We start from the raw sequence: 20,220 nt of genomic DNA, 5'->3' as shown, positions 1-20,220 counted from the left end.
CATGCATACTTACCTTTTATAAAACTCGAGTAAAGTTGTAAAAGTTATATAGTAGGTGTTTATTAACTAAAGCCGAGTGTAATTCTTTATTAATAAAGGAACACTATTTCGATAGAGCGGTGTTATAAAATATCAAAATGCCAATTAATAGTTATCACTGTATAATCTAATTAGTAAATTTCATTCAAACTCAAATCACCTCCTCGTGACTACATAGTTATATACAACATTTATTATTTAGTCTCACGGTAATTGTTTAATCCCGCATAATATTATAGTAATTAAATAACGATGGAATAATACCAAAGTACGTACCAAATTTTGATAGCGCTATATAATCTAATAATTAGTTTCACTTTAAAGTCTGGTTCGATTCCCTGTAACTACATAATTATAGAGATTTATTTATTTAGTTTCACTTATTAAATTTTACCATAATTTCGACTTCGAATAAAATTAAATAATTTTTATTATTAATAATTAAGTATCAAAATCCGAATAATATGATTACTCATTCTTGGGTCATACTTGGCACGAGTTATGAGCTAGTATATAATGATAAAATAAATACAAATCGCACAGATCAGATCATAAATATATAAATAATATGTTACAAACAAAACCAATTTCAATTCAATATCTAGACAATTAGAATAAATAAATATACATTTCTATTTTTAATGACATTATATCAAACAGTTGATATCCACAAAAATAAATGAATTAAATCAAACAAAATGCAAATTCATAATTCATCAATCAATCAAAAAGTAAAAAGAGTAGCAGACCAAGTTCATTATAATCATTTTTTTTATCGTAGGTAACCCGCAGCCGCTACCTTTCGGGTGCGCGTAAACCACGTGAACCCAGGTAAACCGTATTTAAGCGACATGCTCTGACTCAGGAGGCATAATCATAAATTCTCCTCCCATAGGATTCGAACCTTTGACCCAGAGAATAGATATCGCCTCTTTAACCGGCTGAGGCAACCCTTGCGGGTTATAATCAATTGATTTCAACTTTAGAAGTACTCAAATCAAGTAATTGCAGCTTTAGAAGTATCCAAATCGACTAATTGAAGTTTATGTAAAATCTTAGATGTGATAAGCTTTATAACTTATTTGATATATATAAAGGAGAGTTTAGTCAAATATAAATCAAGAAAACCGATGATGATAGTGCATAAGAAAAGAGGAAAGATAGATGATGATCCAAAATCTTATATGATAAGAATGACGACAAAGGCCAATAATGATAATGATGCGATGAACAATGTAGAAGGAGATAAAAAGCAGGTGATCCCAGTGTTGAAAATGAAAGAGAATGTGTGGGAGAAACTATAATAACATAAAAAAAAGTAGACAACGTGTTTTTGAAATAAATGGGTAGAATGTATTTTTTATAATTTTTTTATTTTGAACTTTAAAATGGGTTTAAGGATTTTAAGATAGATATCAAGAAAATTTTCCTAAAATAATAATTGATTTATGTGTATTTTATTATGAATTTAAGTATTCACTATCCTAATTTTAAAAACAAAACAAATAAGTTGGTAGTAAAAATGTTAAACTTGAGTTTTTTTATATTATTTTATCATAATTTTTATGAAAAATATCCTGATGGTAACCTCAAAATCTTTACTTCTTAATTTTATTATAAAAATTATTAAAAATTATATGTCGACACACACTCGAATAAAACTGTGTAATGATAAAACAACTGCGAATCGTACGGATTAAATCATAAATATGTACCGGTAAATAATATGAAAATTGATTTGGTCAAACGTAGTCGATGTAATTTAAACGAACAAATAAAATCAAGAAAAGTAATCCTTTTAAAATAAAACGAAAGTAAATAAAATAAGCCCAGTCTTCGTCGTCTTTGTTTAACTGGGTTGTTAGAGGCAGGAAATTTCAGCTTATAACCTCGCTTTTGACCAGATTTGAACGCTGATCATTGCTCCATCTTATAATTCTCATCCTCAACATCAATTCTTCATCTCTACCTTCAATTTATTTCTCTACTTTGTTAAATTTAAGTGGAGTTTAATTTAGTCCAGTTAATTCAGATTGAAAGTGATGCAGTCAGGTTAGGGCTTCTATTTCTTTTCTCGCTTTTGATTTTATTATTTTTAAGTTTTGTTGCTTCAGTTATCACTCAATTTATTTAATACGTACCTTAATTCGTTTGTTTTCTATTCAATTTTCGTATATATATGTTTGATCATTTTGTAGTTATAGTATCTATTTGTTCGCTTAGTTGCATAAGCACAATGTAAGTTTTATTGAAATCATAAGCACGATTTAAGTTAGAAACTGTGTTAAACGTGCAGAGGATATAATTATGGACTAGTTGAACATACTTTTTGCATTTCGAGTTGTTAAATTGTTTATTGGTTTGTTGTCCAGACAATAACATGTGGTTTGTTGAGGGTAAAATGGAATAGCTGATAAAATTAAAGAGGTGTAACGAGAACGGACTAGATGACAGAGTATTATAATATTATGATCAAACTTGTAAAGACGATGAGTGATGAAATAAGCGAGCATTCACTTTAAATTTAGAAGGAATGGACCTTAATTTGTAAGAGCAAAGGAAAAAAATGAATGTATATATAAGTCTTGCATTCTTCCTACTGATGATAAGATAAAGCGGAAAACACTTGTATATGTTATTGTTCTTTTTTCTCTTGATTTCATTGTGTTTCTTGGTTAATTGTATGAAGAACTAATTATGATCCGTCTTGTGATCCTCATTCACTAGAAAATACTTTTGAACTTTTCTCTCTCCCGGTATAATTATCACGATAGCGTCATTAGCAATTCATAAGTTTTATCCATGGGTTAGAGAAGCGAAAGGTTCGATATAACATTATCTTATCAGTTATTTAGAAGATTTTGTTTTTGTAAGAACTGTATGCTAAGACAATATGAGTCCATCTTAATCTAGAAAAAGATCAACTAATGTATCATAGCATCTTTTGTTTATTGAGAACTAGATTAGTTCCCGGGCAGATGCCCGGTTATATTATAATTATTTTTTAAAAAATTATTTTGAAATAGCTTAATTTGAATAATATATATTAATACAATATTTTTATTAAATATTAATGAGAATAGAATAAAATAAAATAAAAACTTAAAAAATGACATGACTTAAACTACAAATGTTGATTATCAATTTTTTTTAAAATACAAAAAATATAATAATTAATATTTGTGTAACTAAAATTAATTTTGAATAAGATAAAATTAGTGAAGAAAATGAAACTATTAAGGGGTCGTTTGGTTCACGCTTTTTCAGATATCAGGTATGGGTTTTGGTTATCCCAAACTCATACCTGATGTTTGGTTCTAAAATTCAATCCCCTAAACCCATAGCTCAAACCCCCAAGGTATGGGTTTTTGATATCCTAATGGGGAGGTGGGTATGAAACATGGGTACGAGGAATCAAATATATTTTTCATTTTGTGTATAATTCTATGTAAATATGTAATACAAAATTAAATCGATAAATCAAAACAATATAAAATTAAAATTTTATTAATTTTTTAAATGAATAAAAATTAATAAATTAATAATATTTTAATTAAATATATTCATTACACCACTTAACCAAACACGTGATATCAAGAATGATACCTCAACCCTATACCACCTTAACCCGATTTCTCATTCCAACCCCATACCACTTCACGAACCAAACGACCCCTAAAATTATTAATTTAAGAATATAAAAATGAGAAAGAAAGAGAATGAGAAATGAGTAAGAGAGAATTAGAAATTGGTAAGATTGAGAATTAGTGGAAATAATAAATGAAAGAGAGAGAGAGAGAGAGATTGAAGGTAAATTAAATGAGGATATTGTTAGTGAAAGATGACATCAGCAAAATTAATGAGAGCTTGACACTTAGGATTTGATGATGTAAGCGCTTAAAGGAGAATTTGACACATAAGTTAGGATGATGTCAGCTGTACTTTGTTTTAGTATAATGTAGACGAGGAACTATGTGCTGTATGCTAGGTATCTATTAAATATATCTCTTGTTCCAAGCTTCTTGATCAATTCAAATTGACCTTCGTATCCTTTTTTTTATATGTTAGGTTATGATCTTAGAATATTGATTCAAGAAGCTCAAAGTCGGTGGCTGAAGCCGCCAGAGGTACTCTTCATATTGCAGAATCACAAGGACCATCAACTCACTGACAAGCCTCCTCAAAGGCCATCTAGTAACTGCCTTATCTCTTTATATGCACATATTTTCTGAATAATTACTCAAATATGTGGTTAATATATGGATCTATCTACAGGTGGATCATTGTTTCTCTTTAACAAGAGGGTCCTTCGGTTTTTTCGTAAAGACGGACATAGTTGGCGTCGCAAGAGGGATGGAAGAACCATTAGTGAAGCACATGAAAGGCTTAAGGTCAAGCATGGTTTTCAATTTTAGCACTCTGTAGTCTGTACTCAGCTAATGCCTAATATTAAAAATTGACGTGATATATAATTCTCTTATGTTTGAGTCTTCTCTTTTGGACAGACATATAAAATTTTATATAACTATTAATATCATGCTCTCCATACACTCCCTTTTTAGTGTAATATGTCTACATTTCCCTACAAAATTTACTTCAAATTTTGTAATAAAAATGTAATTTATTTTATGCGCATGGTGACAGGGATTAAAGAACTAGCTGCCTTTCAAAAAAAAAAACTAGTCTCATATTCATATGGACTTTATATAAATGTAATACACGATATCAGAAAGATGATCAGATAAAACAACATTACATTCAAATTACTTTTGTCTGTATTATCCTCTTTCACTAGTATCTATTGTACAAAAAAAGTCTAGGTATGTCTGGTAAATTTTGTGTCCGGTGTACATGAAAATTGTATACACCGTGCACCTTGTCTCCTAGGTTTAATGTGCATAGGTAAACATCAATAAAAAAATTTATGCTTTAATGACCTCTGTACTAGCGTTATCCCCTTGGTTCTCATACAGAGTCAGGAAGTCTGTGTGATCCTTTGTGTCCTATATCAAGTATAGTTTTTCTTTTGGCTAGGTTGGAAATGCTGAAGCTCTAAACTGTTATTATGCACATGGAGATGTCAATCCTAATTTTCAGAGACGTAGCTATTGGATGCTTGATCCGTAAGTTTCTTACATTTCCTCGACTGCAGTTATACTCGTGTGTATTTTTCTTGGTTATAATCTTCTGAACAATAAATGTTATCATGTCTCTGGTAAGACAGGGTGCGATTTTATTTTATTTTTTTAGGTTTTTGCTTTATTGCTACATTATATTAAATTCTTCAGCTTCTTATTATTATTGTCTTTTGGTGTGGGCAGGGGATTTGAGCACATTGTTCTTGTTCATTACAGAGACATAACAGAGGTGAGTAGCAACTAGCAAACATCATATAACTTACTTTTTTAGTACTTACTTAAAAGCCTGTATCGGTTATTACTTTTAACCAGTATGCTTTGTATTTCAATTAGTGCCTTAATATTTATTTTATTTATCCCGCACGGTTTGTTTGTCATTCCCCAATAAATAGTATATCAACATTAATCAACCAAAATACAAGCTCCTGCCAGATATCATGAATAATCACTTTTTTGTTGATCCTGATATAGTAATATGTATCTATAGAACATAATTGAGCTTAACTTGATTTTGTGTGGGCTAGTTTCAGGGAAGGCATAATGGGGAGTCCAGTTCACAATTGTCACCTGAATCTTATTCCACTTTGTCTCATTTTCCCAGTTCCTATAATACTCAGTTTGCAGGCTCCACCGATGTTGTTAGTGACCTTCATGACCCATATCATAGTGTGTCCAGTCCGGGTTCTGCAGAAGTTAGTTCCAGTGCAGTAATCAAGAATGGGAATATGAACTACTTTGACATGACAAAAAGTACACAGGAGCTTAATTCTTCACCAAGTCTTGAAATTAATAAAGCATTGAGGAGGCTTGAGGAGCAATTAAGTTTAAATGATGATAGCTTAGAACAAATGGGATTGATCTACTCGGGACTTGAGGACTCAAATGATACTACACATACTATACGCAATCAAAATCTGCCTCAATCTGCTGTAGTGCAAGATGACTTCAACAACTTTATGGCGCAACAGTGTTCTGGTATGTCTCATCAAAATGGTACTCTGAGTTGTATAAATTCTTAATATTATTTAAGTAATTTTCCTTTTCTCCAGAGTATATTGATGTTTCTATATAAATTTTCCCAAGTCCAGTCAAGCTGATAAAGTGGTGTTTTTCAAAAATCTCATAGAAAATTTGCTTATTCCTTGATAGGCCTCTGGTAAATTTCTAAGTAGATACCTGCGCACTATTTTAGATTAAGGATATCGGAACAAGGAAAAATTGGCATGTCCATTCTCTTTTTTCAGTTCCTTGTAGTTTCTAACAAAGTGACTAAGCTAAGAGGTACTGTATCATAGGTGAACAAGGCAAGGAACATTACTACCAACAATTTGGTGATGGTTTCTCAATTGATAAAGAAGCTGCAGCTTGGAATGGGATGCTAGACTGCTTTAGTGATTCAGCTGGTGTTGGTCCAGGACAGAGTCATTTCGAAGAATCGAATAAAAATGTAAGAGAGTGTTGTCATATAATATTTGCATTACCACTTTTAGAGTCTTCTTCACCGTGCTTAAATTTAATTTCTTTTTTATCCTGTCTCTAATATTGTTCTACTTGGTTTATTGAGATGGCCTAATCCTGACAGAGATACATATAATAATTAATTATTTGGATTTGGATACACATATATATATGTAAAATGCACATTTTAGTTGAGCTCTTTAGGCAACAATAATTTCTATAGCTTCCTATTGTCTAATCTTAGTTTAAATGCAACCTCTCAATGGTCAAGTAACATGTTTGTTTTACCCCCAGGCAATAGTTCTACCTTCATCAGTGAAGGAACCGGTAGAAGAGCAAGATATTTCTGAATGGATAAATTTTGAAGCAGAAACCCCTGAAAATTGTATTATCCCTAACTTATTCTTATATACCTTAAAATTCCAGAATTTATATATTTTATTTCTGACTACTTTGTTATATCGCCAGCTCCCAATTTGCTACCTCAAGAAGATGAAGAGTTCAAATTTTCTGCACATCCTAGTGCAATGAATTTCTATGAAGGCAACCAGTACCATTTTACGGAAATGCTTAAACAAGATCAGATTGGTGTGCCTCTTCAAGCAACTCCTAGTCCCACCATCTCCCAAAAACAGAAATTTACTTTGCATGAGATATCACCTGATTGGGGTTATGCCAATGAGACTACAAAGGTATCTTTCCTGACTATTTATGTAAAAGAAAAAATGTTAATTATATTTTTCTCTACACAGATAGCTTCAAAAGTCATGGTGCATTTGAATTTTAGTTCTCTTCCAGTTCTGACATGTATAGAATAAAAATGAATTGCATGTTTGCTCTTCCCCTCACAGGTGCTTTTTATACTATGTGTTTTTCTTGTCCATTATTTGCTTTGGACACTAGACTGATTTACCAATAAATACTGCCCCTTTTCTTTTCATTGACCAATACTAACTGTATATTTTCGAGTTCAAACAACCTTTTATAAACCCTTGTTGCAATATTAAAGTAGGGATTCACATTATGATAATGTGAGATACATAATTAGCAGTTGTCTTATTCATATTCTATGTGATTATTGTTTTCTTTCTGTTTGAATGGAAATTGTGGGTACCATCAGATTTCTTGTGTATTTGTTTTGGCGAAAATCTTGTATCCTACATAATACATATAATAACTTTACCCTCATCTGAAGGTATTACCTCAGTCCGATTTTGGATTCTTTAACCACATTAACCTTTACAGTCTCTTCTTATTCTCTAATTTAATTAGAAGCCGATGCAGGAGGATGGGAACAGATATGTAGTTTAATGTTGCTCACAAATCCGGGTCATGTTTGGTTAGATAAAAAAAAGTTTGAGCTATTCTCTTAGTAATTGAATAATGTGTACATCTATGAATTGTATGTTCAAAAATTGATGGAATATATGGCTAAAGTTTGATTCTGTTCAAATGTGAGCAGAAATAATTTTCTGACTGTTTCCCAAGTACTGAGTTGATCAAAATGGAAGTACGGGAATAGTGATCAGTTTAAGGATGCATAAGAATATATCGGGGGTATGATTGGAAGTCACAACTTATTGGATGTCTCTGAAAGTTTAATATTGAGATGATGTCTGTGTTTTTGGCTATAAGCATCGAAATGAAAATTTGTTATACTTTTTGAAGTAAAAAATATCTCAATACAACCCATATGGGTAAGTTAGTATGAGCCAGTTGTTATAGTATTTTATGTTAGACTTGCTTCTGTCAAGGAAGTGTTAGTCTTCGATTTAAAGCTAAAGTTCTTTTTTGCAGGTTATCATTATTGGATCGTTTTTATGTGATCCATCAGATCGCGGATTGACTTGTATGTTTGGTGATATTGAAGTTCCTATGGAGATTATTCAGGAAGGTGTCATCCGTTGCCATGCCCCGCCTAACTTGCCTGGTAAAGTCAGTCTGTGTATAACCTCTGGAAACCATGAATCATGTAGTGAAGTCAAGGAATTTGAATACCGTGTCAATCCAAGTAATTGGTCTCGGAGCAACGTGTCTAAAACAGAAGAAAGTAAGAATTTGGAAGAACTCCTACTGCTTGTCAGACTAGTTCAGATGCTTTTATCTGATTTACCGGTGCAGAAAAAGGGAAATTCTAGATCAGAAAATAGTCTGTTGGACAAAGTCAAAGCTGGTGAGGAGTCATGGGCCCAATTTATTGAGGCTCTTCTAGTTGGCACGTTGACATCATCTAGCACAAAAGATTGGCTTCTAGAAGAACTACTGAAAGAAAAGATGCAGCATTGGCTTTCTTCTAGACTGTTGGATGGATTTGACCAGGCACAATGTTCCTTGTCTAAGAAAGAGCAAGGTATAATACACATGGTTTCTGGATTAGGGTTTGAGTGGGCCTTGAATGCAATTCTAGATGCTGGAGTCAGCGTAGACTTCCGCGATATTAATGGCTGGACGGCTCTCCATTGGGCTGCACGTTTTGGAAGGTAGCAGAACATCTCTTCAATTTCTTATTTACATTGCTTCCGTGCTATTCGATTCTCATATGAAATGTGTGACGACTTGGCTTATTGGACTAGGGCCAAATTGTTGCATGCTGTGATATCTTTGCGAAATCATTTAAGTAATGATCTACTGTATGTTCGTATATATGAAGGTATTAATTTAATAAATTATGACATGGCATCAAAGAGTGAACTGATTTTTCTTCTTTCAGCTATGTTACAGTGTACATTCTGAGAAATAGGTTTACCCTTAGGGTGATTAGGGGTCAAATTTTATTTCATTGGAAAGAATCGAGATGAAGGGTAGCACATAGCAAATAATATTTTTTACTTGAGTGTTTTTTTTCTTAAAAGTGTTAAACACCTGTGTAGGCGGCGCTGATGTTTGTACTACGGAGAGTAACAAAGGGTAATGGCTATTGGGAGAATATGCTAAGCAATTCTCTTTATTCTGGAAGATAACTTTATGAAGATGTACTTGACCTTTTTAAAGATATATAATAATAAGAATAAGAAATATGAATATTGCTTAGAAAATTGCTGTTCTCCATCTTATTTCATCACACTAAACATATTTATGGTATCCTAAGTTAAACCTAGATTATGCACAAACATGATGCCTCAGAATAATTATCTTAAATATATTAGGATTAATGACTCACAAAATATTTATTTAGTTACTCATGTTCGTGGTGTTAACTTTATAAAGAGCAAGTTTATTCCTACCAGAAAATGTGGATAGAATAGGAGAACTATTAGTTGTAATATCCCTTAATTTTTAAAATAATAATAATAATAGAAGAATAATATATAAAAAAAAGAGATTAAAATTTGATAAAGTTTAGGATATTAAAATTGAATAGCGAGAAGGGTACTTGAGAGAACGAATTACGGTGAAACAAAAATGAGAGAAGCCATCATGATGATTTCTAAAAGAGCATATGCTACTTGAATCGGGTACATGACCCAGATAAAAATGCCGGACTTAAATTTACTGAACATTGGAGATATAGGCACCCTGTTCTATTTCAGGACAAGTGTACAGGGACACAAATATATTAGATAAAAATTCATAGCAAAAATTCTTAAAATAATGCTCAAATTAAATTTGATTTTGTAAAGGATTGTGCAAATTAGGCATATATTGTTCTTTTTTCTTGTTTCTTCTTTCTTTCTCCTCATACTTTTTGCATCATAATATCGTCTCGTATGTGGTATTTCAATTGTTTGAAGTGTCCATAGTTCGATCAAAGGATCTGAAATGGAATAAGTGTCGTGTCCTAGTGTCCGCACGGGAAAGCCAGCCGAAATTGTAGTCAGAGTAACATATTGAGCTGCTCTTTATGAGAGTTAAATTTAAAATTGGGTATTAAAATTTCATATCGTGGATCAGCCAAAATTGTAACTTCCCACTCATGGCTAAATAATAAGTGTGTAATGGTTATTTGCTTACCATTTGAGAATTGACGAGTTTCTTTAACAATATCATGTGCATAGAGCAGCGAGGCTCCCATACATCTTGTTTTTGGCCCCTGTAATTTACATATCCACAAATGTTGATAAAACTATATATTAGTTGTAGAAGATTATCAAGGTCACAGATTGTATCAAGTATTAATGCCTTTTGTCGTTTGTCTTTGTTAGTTGCGTAAAAGGGAAGTATAACTTGTTGGTTTCTTATGAAAAAAATCTCTGTGTAATAGGGAGAAAATGGTTGCTGAGCTTATTGCAGCTGGTGCCTCGGCTGGGGCAGTTACAGATCCTTATTCACTAGATCCAACTGGTAAAACACCAGCATCCATTGCTGCATCCTGTGGCCACAAGGGACTTGCAGGCTATCTTTCTGAGGTGTCTTTAACCAGCCATCTTTCATCACTTACAATGGCAGAAAGTGAACTATCTAAAAACTCTGCGGAGGTTGAAGCAGAAAGAACTTTAGATAGTATCTCAAATACAAGTCTCATCGCAGCTGACCATCAGCTTCCCCTTAAACAGACCTTAGCTGCAGTTCGTAATGCTTCTCAGGCTGCTGCACGCATACAATCCGCTTTTCGTGCTCATTCTTTTAGGAGGCGGCAAGCAGCTTCTACTTCTGCTACTGATAGTGGAGATGCGTACAATTTCTTTTCGCATGATGTGTATGGGCTCTCAGCTGCTTCAAAGCTGGCCTTCCGCAATACGCGGGACAACAACGCTGCTGCTTTATCGATCCAGAAGAAATATCGTGGTTGGAAAGGTCGTAAAGAATTTCTTGCATATCGCAAAAAAGTTGTGAAGATACAGGTAACCTACTTTTAAGTTTGTAAGTATTTTGGTACTGGACAGATATGTTTTCCTTAGGAGTTGAATTGAGAACCGATAACAGTTAATTTGATAATTAATGATGAAGTGTGATTCTTTTTAGGCTGTGGCTTTAATTAAGATGCAAGTTCTTCAGTCCTCACAACCACACATCGCTACTTAGAGGCTTCTAACAAAAATAATTATTTAAGCATAGCGATGTATCTGATATAATCACCTTCAAAGTGCATGTGCATACAGTACACAGAAGCGATTATAATTTATAAACTTTTGTTAGTTTGCTTATTTCTTCCTCCCTTCCCCTTTTTACAGCTTTTGTCTGAAGTGTATAGTAAGATCTATAATGATACTCATACTTTGATTCTTGTATGTCAGGCTCATGTGAGAGGTCATCAGGTACGGAAAAATTATAAAGTTATCTGTTGGGCTGTTGGTGTTTTAGAAAAGGTTGTACTAAGGTGGCGCAGGAGAGGGAGTGGTCTTAGAGGATTCCGGCCTGAAGCAGGGTGTACTGATGAGGTTGAAGATGAAGACATTGTCAAGGTGTTCCGTAAACAGAAAGTTGATGTAGCAATTGATGAAGCCGTGTCAAGGGTGCTATCCATGGTTGATTCTGTAGAGGCACGAGAACAATATCACCGCATGCTTGAAAAATACGGCCAAGCCAAGGTATATGCAAACTTCATATCCTTAGTTTGATACTGAAAATTGGTTTTAAAGAATCATTGAGCACATTAGTAAAAGTTGCTTTTACACAGAGAGATCAGGATTTCTCCTCCAGGACCAAAATTTGTGTACCTGTATAATCTTGACATTGAAAATTGCAGGCTAAGCTTGAAGGCTCGACAAGTGAAGCATCAACATCAAGTGAAATATCTAATATGGAGAATGATAGTGGCATATGCAGAGGAGAAAGGCAACCATTCTAACTTCTTTGATCTTAGGTGATATTTTTGAGGTTTCTACTGGCTTGTAGATTATGCAGTTGGTAAATAATTGTTTGTACATAGGGTCTTCTCAGTTGGCAGTATGATATTATGGTTGTTAACTTTGATAGTAGGTTGTTAACTTTGTTGTCCGATCACTATGATCTTATTGTACAATTATATGGATATGAGTATATTATGGTTGTTGGAATGTATTGTTCCCGTATTCCTAGAAGACTTTTGTAAAGAACCCTTCGGCCCAGTACAAGGGAAGAGTAAAAGTGGGTGAGAGAAGAAAATTCAAAATTGGATGTAATGTAGGATGCTTGTGAATATTGCTGACTGGATATGGACATATGATCATGTGATTTATTTTTACTTATTGTTATTATAAACATTAATTTAAGTGTCGGTATATTATAAAGTTGATAGTAGATTTAGACAACACGTATCATAGACTAAGAAAACTTAAAAAGTAAAATGTTGGTGTGGTGGCAATAAAGAAATTTTAGAGTTCGAATTCGATTATTGTTCCTTGTCATATACTGATAATTTTACCATTTATATTGAAAATAATTTTATTTCTAGTCATTGAAAAAGTATATACTCATATTATTCAAATTTAAAAGGAATAAAAAAGTCAATGATGCCATAGTGCGTGCATTAAACAGTGGAAAGAGATGCAGAACAAGAGGTGGAGAGTGGACAGGGATAAGCTGACACGTGTCACACAAAGTGATGACGGTGAATGGGGGGTGATATAGTATAGATATAAAAGTAAGTATGTATGTAAAGGTTGTAAGAGAAATGGAATCGACTTCATCAACATCATCTTCAATGGACAAGGTAGAGCTAATACAACAAACGATACAGAGATTAATAACGGACGACGACAGCGATAGCGATACCGATGGTAATGAAGTGAACAAGAGCGGCGAACGGAATCGACGAGGTCGCCGTCGTCTTGCTCTCACTGGACTGCTTTCTGAGGTATATTAATCCAGACATACTAATTTGCCTAGATTAATGATTTATCACTTATCAGCATTCCTTAACCTATATGTTCTGTTTGGTAATTATGCAGTGTTTTTTTTATTAACCTATCCTTTGATCCTCCTTGTATTAACTATATTTACCATGTTGGCTTTGCTATGTTACTAAAATTACTAGTGGTCTAGTGTGCTGTTGTGCACTAAGGCCTCGCTCCTAAGTTTTTTAAAGGGAATGAATTGAGTGACATGGAGCTAAAGTAGTTTCATCCCATTTTTTGAGCAAACGTTTTTGGAGTAAAAGTCTATTAAATTTGCATTCATTATCACTTGGTTTCGCTCCTTTTAAAAACTAAGGAAAACACCTCCATTTACTTTCCTTTCTTTTTAACTCGGGAGCAAGGAGAACCAAATGTTCTGCACCTTTTTTTTTATTCTTTTTGCTATTTGCACTTAAAAGTAAATTAATGACATAAGGTGTTCACATTTTCCTGTTGGTCATAATTCTCAATTGTGTTCGAGATGAATTTTAATGTAGTTTAAGCACTATGTGTGTAGCTCATATACCACATAACGCAGCTTACATTTCTAGAATCGCAACTGCGAACTTAAAATCAAACATTTGGGTAAGAGCATCACCTCCTTATTACAACCGCTTCACATCACTTTTTAATCTAGTTTAAGCACTATGTGTGTAGCTCATATACCACATATAACGCAATTTACATTTCTATTCTCGCAACTGCAAACTTAAAATAAAACATTTGGGTAAGAGAATCACCTCCTTATTACAACTGCTTCACATTACTCACACCCCCCCCCCAAAAAAAAGCCATGAATTCGTATAAATTTTGGGTTACTAAGCCAACAGTTTTTCGCTATTGTTGCCACTACTTCCTGCTTTGTCGATATAGCTTATCATATATTGTCGGACTTATTTTTAGATTAGAGTATATTACTGGGGTTTGCAATCTAAAAGATGTGAGTATCCATTGTCTCTGATTATATAGTTGGACAAAATTAAAGCTGCTGAGAAACATCAGAAGCCTGAGATATCATGTGATGCTGATGAAATTGCTTGTGCTGATGGAGAACCAGAGCACATTGAGGAGCCACTAAACGAGACTGAAGTTGGAGGCACTATGGACAATGAAGAAATTGCCCAAGAGCTCAAAAAGGTTAAAAAGCAGAATTTCGTAACTCACTGTCTTCTTGTCGCCATGATAGTACTTACCATCACGTGGCAGATATCTGAGGTGTCTCTTCTTTTATGGCTCAAAAATGGCGTAACCCACCCAGTTAGGTCCTTGGGTAGTATTGTCAAAGGGATGCTAATACCCGGTGGCCGGAATAAGGAAAAGCAGCAGTCCTTTACAAAGGAGAAGTTCAATAGTACAAAGGAAAAATTTATTGAATCCTTAAAGCAATCTTCTACAAGAGATAAGCTGATTGAATCCCTTGAAACCATAAAGCAGTCTTCTGCCAGAGACAAACTGATTGAAGCACTGGAAGCCATTGAAAATTCTTCCATTCAAGGTATCAAGATCCCAGAGCTTCTTCGAATGGAATTGCCAAGTTTTGATTCCAGCAACGATGAGGCTTGATATCGTCATGCATATCTCCAGTTTGTTTTCTTAGTGTTTATGTTTTCGAATATGTTAAAATGTTGGAATTAATGTTTTATTTCCGTTAGCATTCTGTAATGTGATATGCAAAGTATTGCAGCCAGGAATCACGATTGAAGAAGCTGTAATTAGACGTGCAGGAAGAACAATATGACCTAGTGTGAAAATTAGTTAAAACTTTTCCAGATTAGGGATGCTGGATGCAGAACTCTCCATACTGGATACCTCAATCCAGGATATATATGGTAATACAAGAACAACTAACATACCATAGACTACGTTTCTTTTCATTTCAAAGTACTCGGCCTTCTTAGAAACTGATTAAGCATAAAAGATGTACGGGAACTACTACCATCATATATGGCACCCCTCATACGTACAAAAGTCACCATTCTTGACATAAATACCAATTTATTTATTTTTCAAGGGGTCTTATTTCTCACACGATAAGTTAATAAGGGGAGACTCTTTTATCAATATGTTCAAATTTAATAACTACAATTCTGTACATACAGTATATGATATATGTGTACTAAACTTTATTTTTAATTCTAAATATATTTAAATATATGGAACTTTAATCTAAAGGTAGTTTTATGGATCCTACCCTCACATTTACTTTACAAATTTAAATACCTTTATTAACATTTTAAAACTATATATACATGAGAGTTGGATATTACAAGTACAAGTAGATTTGATCGTAAGCTTAGAAGGCAACAATTCATAAATGAAAATCCAGGACGGTGGCCAGAATTTGTAAGTTAATACTAAAATGTATGGAGAACAAATTTGATCTGAACGCGTATGGCGTGGGTTATTTAAAAGTCAAATTTAAAATTATATATATTTTAAAATTTTATTTTCATAAATATTTTTATAAATATTTTTAATAAAAACAAATAACGTTAATAACAATTATTTAAAAAATAAAAATTAATATATTCAATACAAAATGAATGGGTATAATATACACCACGTAATCGAGACATGAACATGTTTCGGCCCATTGCCCATTTATTTTAGCAATGGGCCGAGCAAAGCTTAAACAAAGAATGTATATAACATTCTACTATATTTCAAAGCTGGGCTTCGAAAATATAGAGACGATTCAGCTGCCCAAGAAAATCTTCCGAAGTACCTAAATCCAAGGGTTTAAAGAGGGCATATATAGCAGCCATTATAAACACCAACAAACAAAAAACATATATCTATAACTATATTACCATCATCTCTCTTCAAGTTTTTTCGCACAGCAAGGTTAAGGTGTGTTAACTTGTTCTCTTCTTGCTAATATATAGTTATATTCTGCCATTGTTTGCATATAATCTGTTTGTTTATACAGCTCATTTTATTATTATTTTAGATAATTGATTTTGTTTCGAAATAATCTTTGTTGGTGTCGTTTTAAATCTTGTTTAATTTCTTATTTGATATTGATAAATGTGTGTAGCATTTGATTTTCTTTTAAAGTTTAATTTTTGTGTTTTGTAATTAGGGTTTTGTTCACCAATATAATAGAACCGACCCTTTAATAGTCAATCTATAGTATCTCTTCATGTTTTGTGTGGTTTTGTTAAATTATTTTCCTTGCTCGTAATTGTTTGTTAAGGTTGTGTGCTATTGCTATAGTGTTAAGTTATTATTTTTGTTTTGAAATGATCTTTATTGAAGTGATTTAAACTTTGCTTTGCTTTCGATCTGATAAATAAATGTATCTGACATTTAATTCTTAGTTTAAGTTTAATTTTTTTTTCTAAAATTAGGGCTTTGCTGCCCACATAAAAGAGCAGATGCTTTGCTAGAAACCCTCTAATAGGGAATCTATTGAACGTTCAGCTTTAAATTTTTAGTGCGATATGTCCCCACAGCGATTTTTCTTACTTGAATTTGTTTGTTATCGCAGTTGTATTATTTCTTACTTGATGTTTGTTATCGCAGTTGTATTATTGCTTTGCTAGAGACTTTCGAACAGGGAATCTATTGAACATTTGACTTTTAATGTTTACTGCAATATGTACGTCACAGGCACATCGATTTTTTTTACTTGAATTTGTTGTTATCGCAGTTGTATTATTGCGTTGCTAGAAACCCTCTAATAGGGAATCTATTGAACGTCTAGCTTTTAATGTTTACTTCGATATGTCCGCGCAGCGAATTTTCTTACTTGATTTTGTTTGTTATCGCAGTCGTATTATTTCTTCATCGGGAAGCTGAGGTCGATGTTGGAAATTACAGATTATTGATAGTATTTTCCCTTTTTTGTCATCGTGGTGCTTTGAACAAAACGTGTGACTAAGTGGGGTAATTCTAATGGAGTGTAACAGAGACGAAGCCATAAGGGCTAGAGACATTGCTGATAGGAAGTTTTTGGCAAATGACTTTACTGGGGCAAAAAAATTTGCTTTGAAGGCCCAAAGTTTATATCCTCAGCTGGATGGTATTTCTCAGTTTTTGGCAACACTTGATGTATATGTTTGTTCTGAGAACAAAATTAATGGGGAAATTGATTGGTATGGGATGCTTGGTGTGAATCCACTAGATAATGAAGATGTCATAAGGAAACAGTTTCGAAAGTTGGCTCTTATGATTCATCCTGATAAAAACAAAGCAAAAGGAGCTGATGGGGCGTTTGATCTTATATCACAAGCCTGGAATCTTTTGTCTGATAAATCCAAAAGATCAGCATATGACAAAGCTTTACAAGTTAAACCTCGATCTGGTGGTTCAGCCGTACCACAATCGCAGTATGGTTTTCACAATTTTGCTCCAGGTTCCAATATGAAAGTTCCAAATAACGGGGGCAACTCTTCCTCTTGGGATTCACATAACCAGAAACCAGCTTCTGCTCCCTTTTCATCTTACAATAATAAACCTCCGTCTTCTTCCCCGTCTCATAAACATAAGTCGACAACAGTTCCTTTATCTCGTAAGGAGAAGCCACAAACTGTTCCTGCTACATCTTACAAACGGCAACGGGTACCCACTGCGACTGATCTACCTCAAGAACTGAGCCAAACCACATTTTGGACTGCGTGCCATGGATGCAAGATGCGACATGAGTATCCTAGAAAGTATGTGAATTGTAATATGCTTTGTTCCAATTGCCGTGAGCCATTTTTTTCGTTTGAAATTGCATCACCATTTCCCAGTGTCCGGGAAGGACCAACCTTTTGGACTGCATGCCATGGATGCAGGATGCAATACGAGTATCCTAGATTTTATCTGAACTGCAATCTGCTATGTACCAAATGCCGTGAGCCCTTTTTTTCATTTGAAGTCGAACCACCAATTGCAAAGCAGGAAGCTTCAGCTAATCATCAGAAGGTGAACAAAAACAATTCTGTGTCAGAAATATACAAGTCACTTCGTCCAAATGTGCAGTTCTAAGGACCATGAAAATATTTCAATGGACTAAATTCTCTTAAAATGGCTGGTGCTGCATCTGCCACTCAAGCAGCTAGCATATTGCATCATGTCTGCGAGAAAAGTGAAGTTAGCAACAAAGAGAGAGGTGGCCTTGTAAGAAGAAACATGTCTATGTAGTAGCTAGGATTGTGTCATACAGGAAATTTGATGTTGTATGTAGAAGATCTGGATATTTCAAATTTTCCGCGCAAAGCACCAGCAGTTGACTTATTTGCAGTATGGCTCTCACTGGCACCACTGGTAATGATGATACTGCTGATAATATGCCGTTATGAATACAAGTTCCAGATTTTCACAATTTTGACCAGTATAAAAGTGAAATTTGTTCCGAAGAGAATCAAGTTTGGGCTTTAGTACTATGGCATGGTTCACCAAATACACCCAAATTCCATCAAAGTCAGGTCTGCTTTCTCCAAAAGATATTGTGGTTTTACAGTAGTTAATACTTTGTGGGTTCTTCTCACAAAGTGGACAAAAAGTGAGGGAGGGTGTATTCAAATCTATTGTAGGACTGTAGTTTATGGTGTTTACAAGAATTAGTCATTAGTGTATGAGGATTGAATCAGTTGACGGGGGGTTGTACACCACCATGATTTAATATAGTACAAGCTCTGGATGACAACTGTGATTCTTTAAAAAGTGTGTTAGCCTTTTAAATTTTCTTATTTTCAGTTCATATTGTATCTTCCCTGTCTTTCTAGAGCTTGTTCTTGCGGTAGGTGAAAAAAAACGTATTCGTGCAATTTGCAGCAGATGATGATTTCATTAATGCATAAATTGTAGCAGATAATACGGATACTTGGAAGTATATTTCTATACGAACACACTTTAGAGAATACTTACTTTAAAAATCTTTGAAGAACCTTGTTATTTGAAAGTAGAAACCTATTATATCAAACTTATTTACTTTATAGACTTGTTATAATTTAAGCACATAAAATTGTTGGTCTTAGAACATAACATCAAAATCTATTTATTTTAAGACTTATTTTAATATGTTTACTATTTTTTAAGAAATATTTAAATCAAAATATTATAACAAAAAATTCTAAAATACGTCAAAAACAAATATAAAAAACAATAACGAGCTTCTGTTCTTAATTTGAACCTGTCTAATTAGATGTTGAAGATGCAATAGTTATCAATGATAAACTATTATAAACAATGAAGATAATTATTTGTAATCAACATACATGGTGATGGCGTTAAAATTTAAAAACGAAAATGACAATAATAATTTATCACCTGCTTCGTCAAATTTTTATCAACATGCGATGTTTTGTAGTAAATTATTATAAGATATAACAATAAGTATTATGAATGTTCTGTAAATCATATAAAAGTTGAGAAATCCGCTTTTCAAGGACATTGAGATATTATATTTATCTATGATTATAGATAAATTTGGCAAAATGTTGTTTTTCAAAGACAGTGTGAAATGATATGTATCTATCAGAAATAAATAAATAATAATAACTAAATTGGTAAAATGTTGCAAATTATTAAGAGACTCATTAGAATTCATAATATTTTCTAAAATTTATAAAAAATTATAGGAGAATCAAACCAAACTTTACACGCATGAGGCAGGACTTCCTCTCACTTTTGCAAAGAAATAGAAGACTAGAGTGTTTATTTTATCGATTATTATTTAATTGAAATTAAACAATAATATATATGATAAGTAGAATTCTAAAAAGTGTAAATTGGTGCTAAGCGGTGGGAATACCTTCTAGCGCTTAAGTGGTTAAGTGAAATTTTTTATAAACGAATACATAATATTAATTTAAAATTTTAAATATAATAATAATGTGTAA

The 20,220-nt window shown here is 33.2% G+C and overlaps 3 protein-coding genes across 5 annotated transcripts; all 3 read left to right on the top strand.

The window, feature by feature from the left end:
- The first annotated feature begins 1,845 nt into the window (after positions 1-1,845).
- Positions 1,846-12,743, top strand: LOC141667982 (calmodulin-binding transcription activator 4-like). 2 transcript variants are annotated; one of them, XM_074474638.1, is made up of 13 exons: positions 1,846-2,091; positions 4,108-4,233; positions 4,315-4,430; positions 5,074-5,162; positions 5,361-5,406; positions 5,708-6,152; positions 6,473-6,624; positions 6,930-7,020; positions 7,104-7,327; positions 8,433-9,115; positions 10,837-11,416; positions 11,810-12,103; positions 12,262-12,743. In XM_074474638.1, the coding sequence occupies exons 1-13, from the start codon at positions 2,082-2,084 to the stop codon at positions 12,361-12,363; spliced, it is 2,958 nt and encodes a 985-aa protein (XP_074330739.1). In that variant the 5' UTR covers positions 1,846-2,081; the 3' UTR covers positions 12,364-12,743. The 2 variants fall into 2 exon arrangements, with proteins under 2 accessions (XP_074330739.1, XP_074330738.1); XM_074474637.1 differs by having other exon boundaries at positions 5,702-6,152.
- Positions 12,744-13,018: 275 nt separating this feature from the next.
- LOC141667983 (uncharacterized) lies at positions 13,019-15,245 on the top strand. Its single transcript, XM_074474639.1, has 2 exons — positions 13,019-13,350; positions 14,360-15,245. Exons 1-2 carry the CDS (start codon positions 13,144-13,146, stop codon positions 14,951-14,953), a joined length of 801 nt encoding a protein of 266 aa, XP_074330740.1. The 5' UTR covers positions 13,019-13,143; the 3' UTR covers positions 14,954-15,245.
- An 817-nt stretch (positions 15,246-16,062) lies between these two features.
- On the top strand, positions 16,063-18,791 carry LOC141668786 (uncharacterized). Of its 2 annotated transcripts, XM_074475803.1 has the most exons (3): positions 16,063-16,240; positions 16,916-16,991; positions 17,164-18,791. In XM_074475803.1, exon 3 carries the CDS (start codon positions 17,288-17,290, stop codon positions 18,362-18,364), a length of 1,077 nt encoding a protein of 358 aa, XP_074331904.1. In that variant the 5' UTR covers positions 16,063-16,240; positions 16,916-16,991; positions 17,164-17,287; the 3' UTR covers positions 18,365-18,791. The 2 variants fall into 2 exon arrangements, with proteins under 2 accessions (XP_074331904.1, XP_074331903.1); XM_074475802.1 differs by lacking the exon at positions 16,916-16,991.
- The last annotated feature ends 1,429 nt before the right edge of the window (positions 18,792-20,220 follow it).

Source organism: Apium graveolens, chromosome 6 (genome assembly GCF_009905375.1).
Source record: "Apium graveolens cultivar Ventura chromosome 6, ASM990537v1, whole genome shotgun sequence".
Classification (NCBI taxonomy): Eukaryota; Viridiplantae; Streptophyta; class Magnoliopsida; order Apiales; family Apiaceae; genus Apium; species Apium graveolens.
This window is presented reverse-complemented; position numbering and strand designations above follow the sequence as displayed.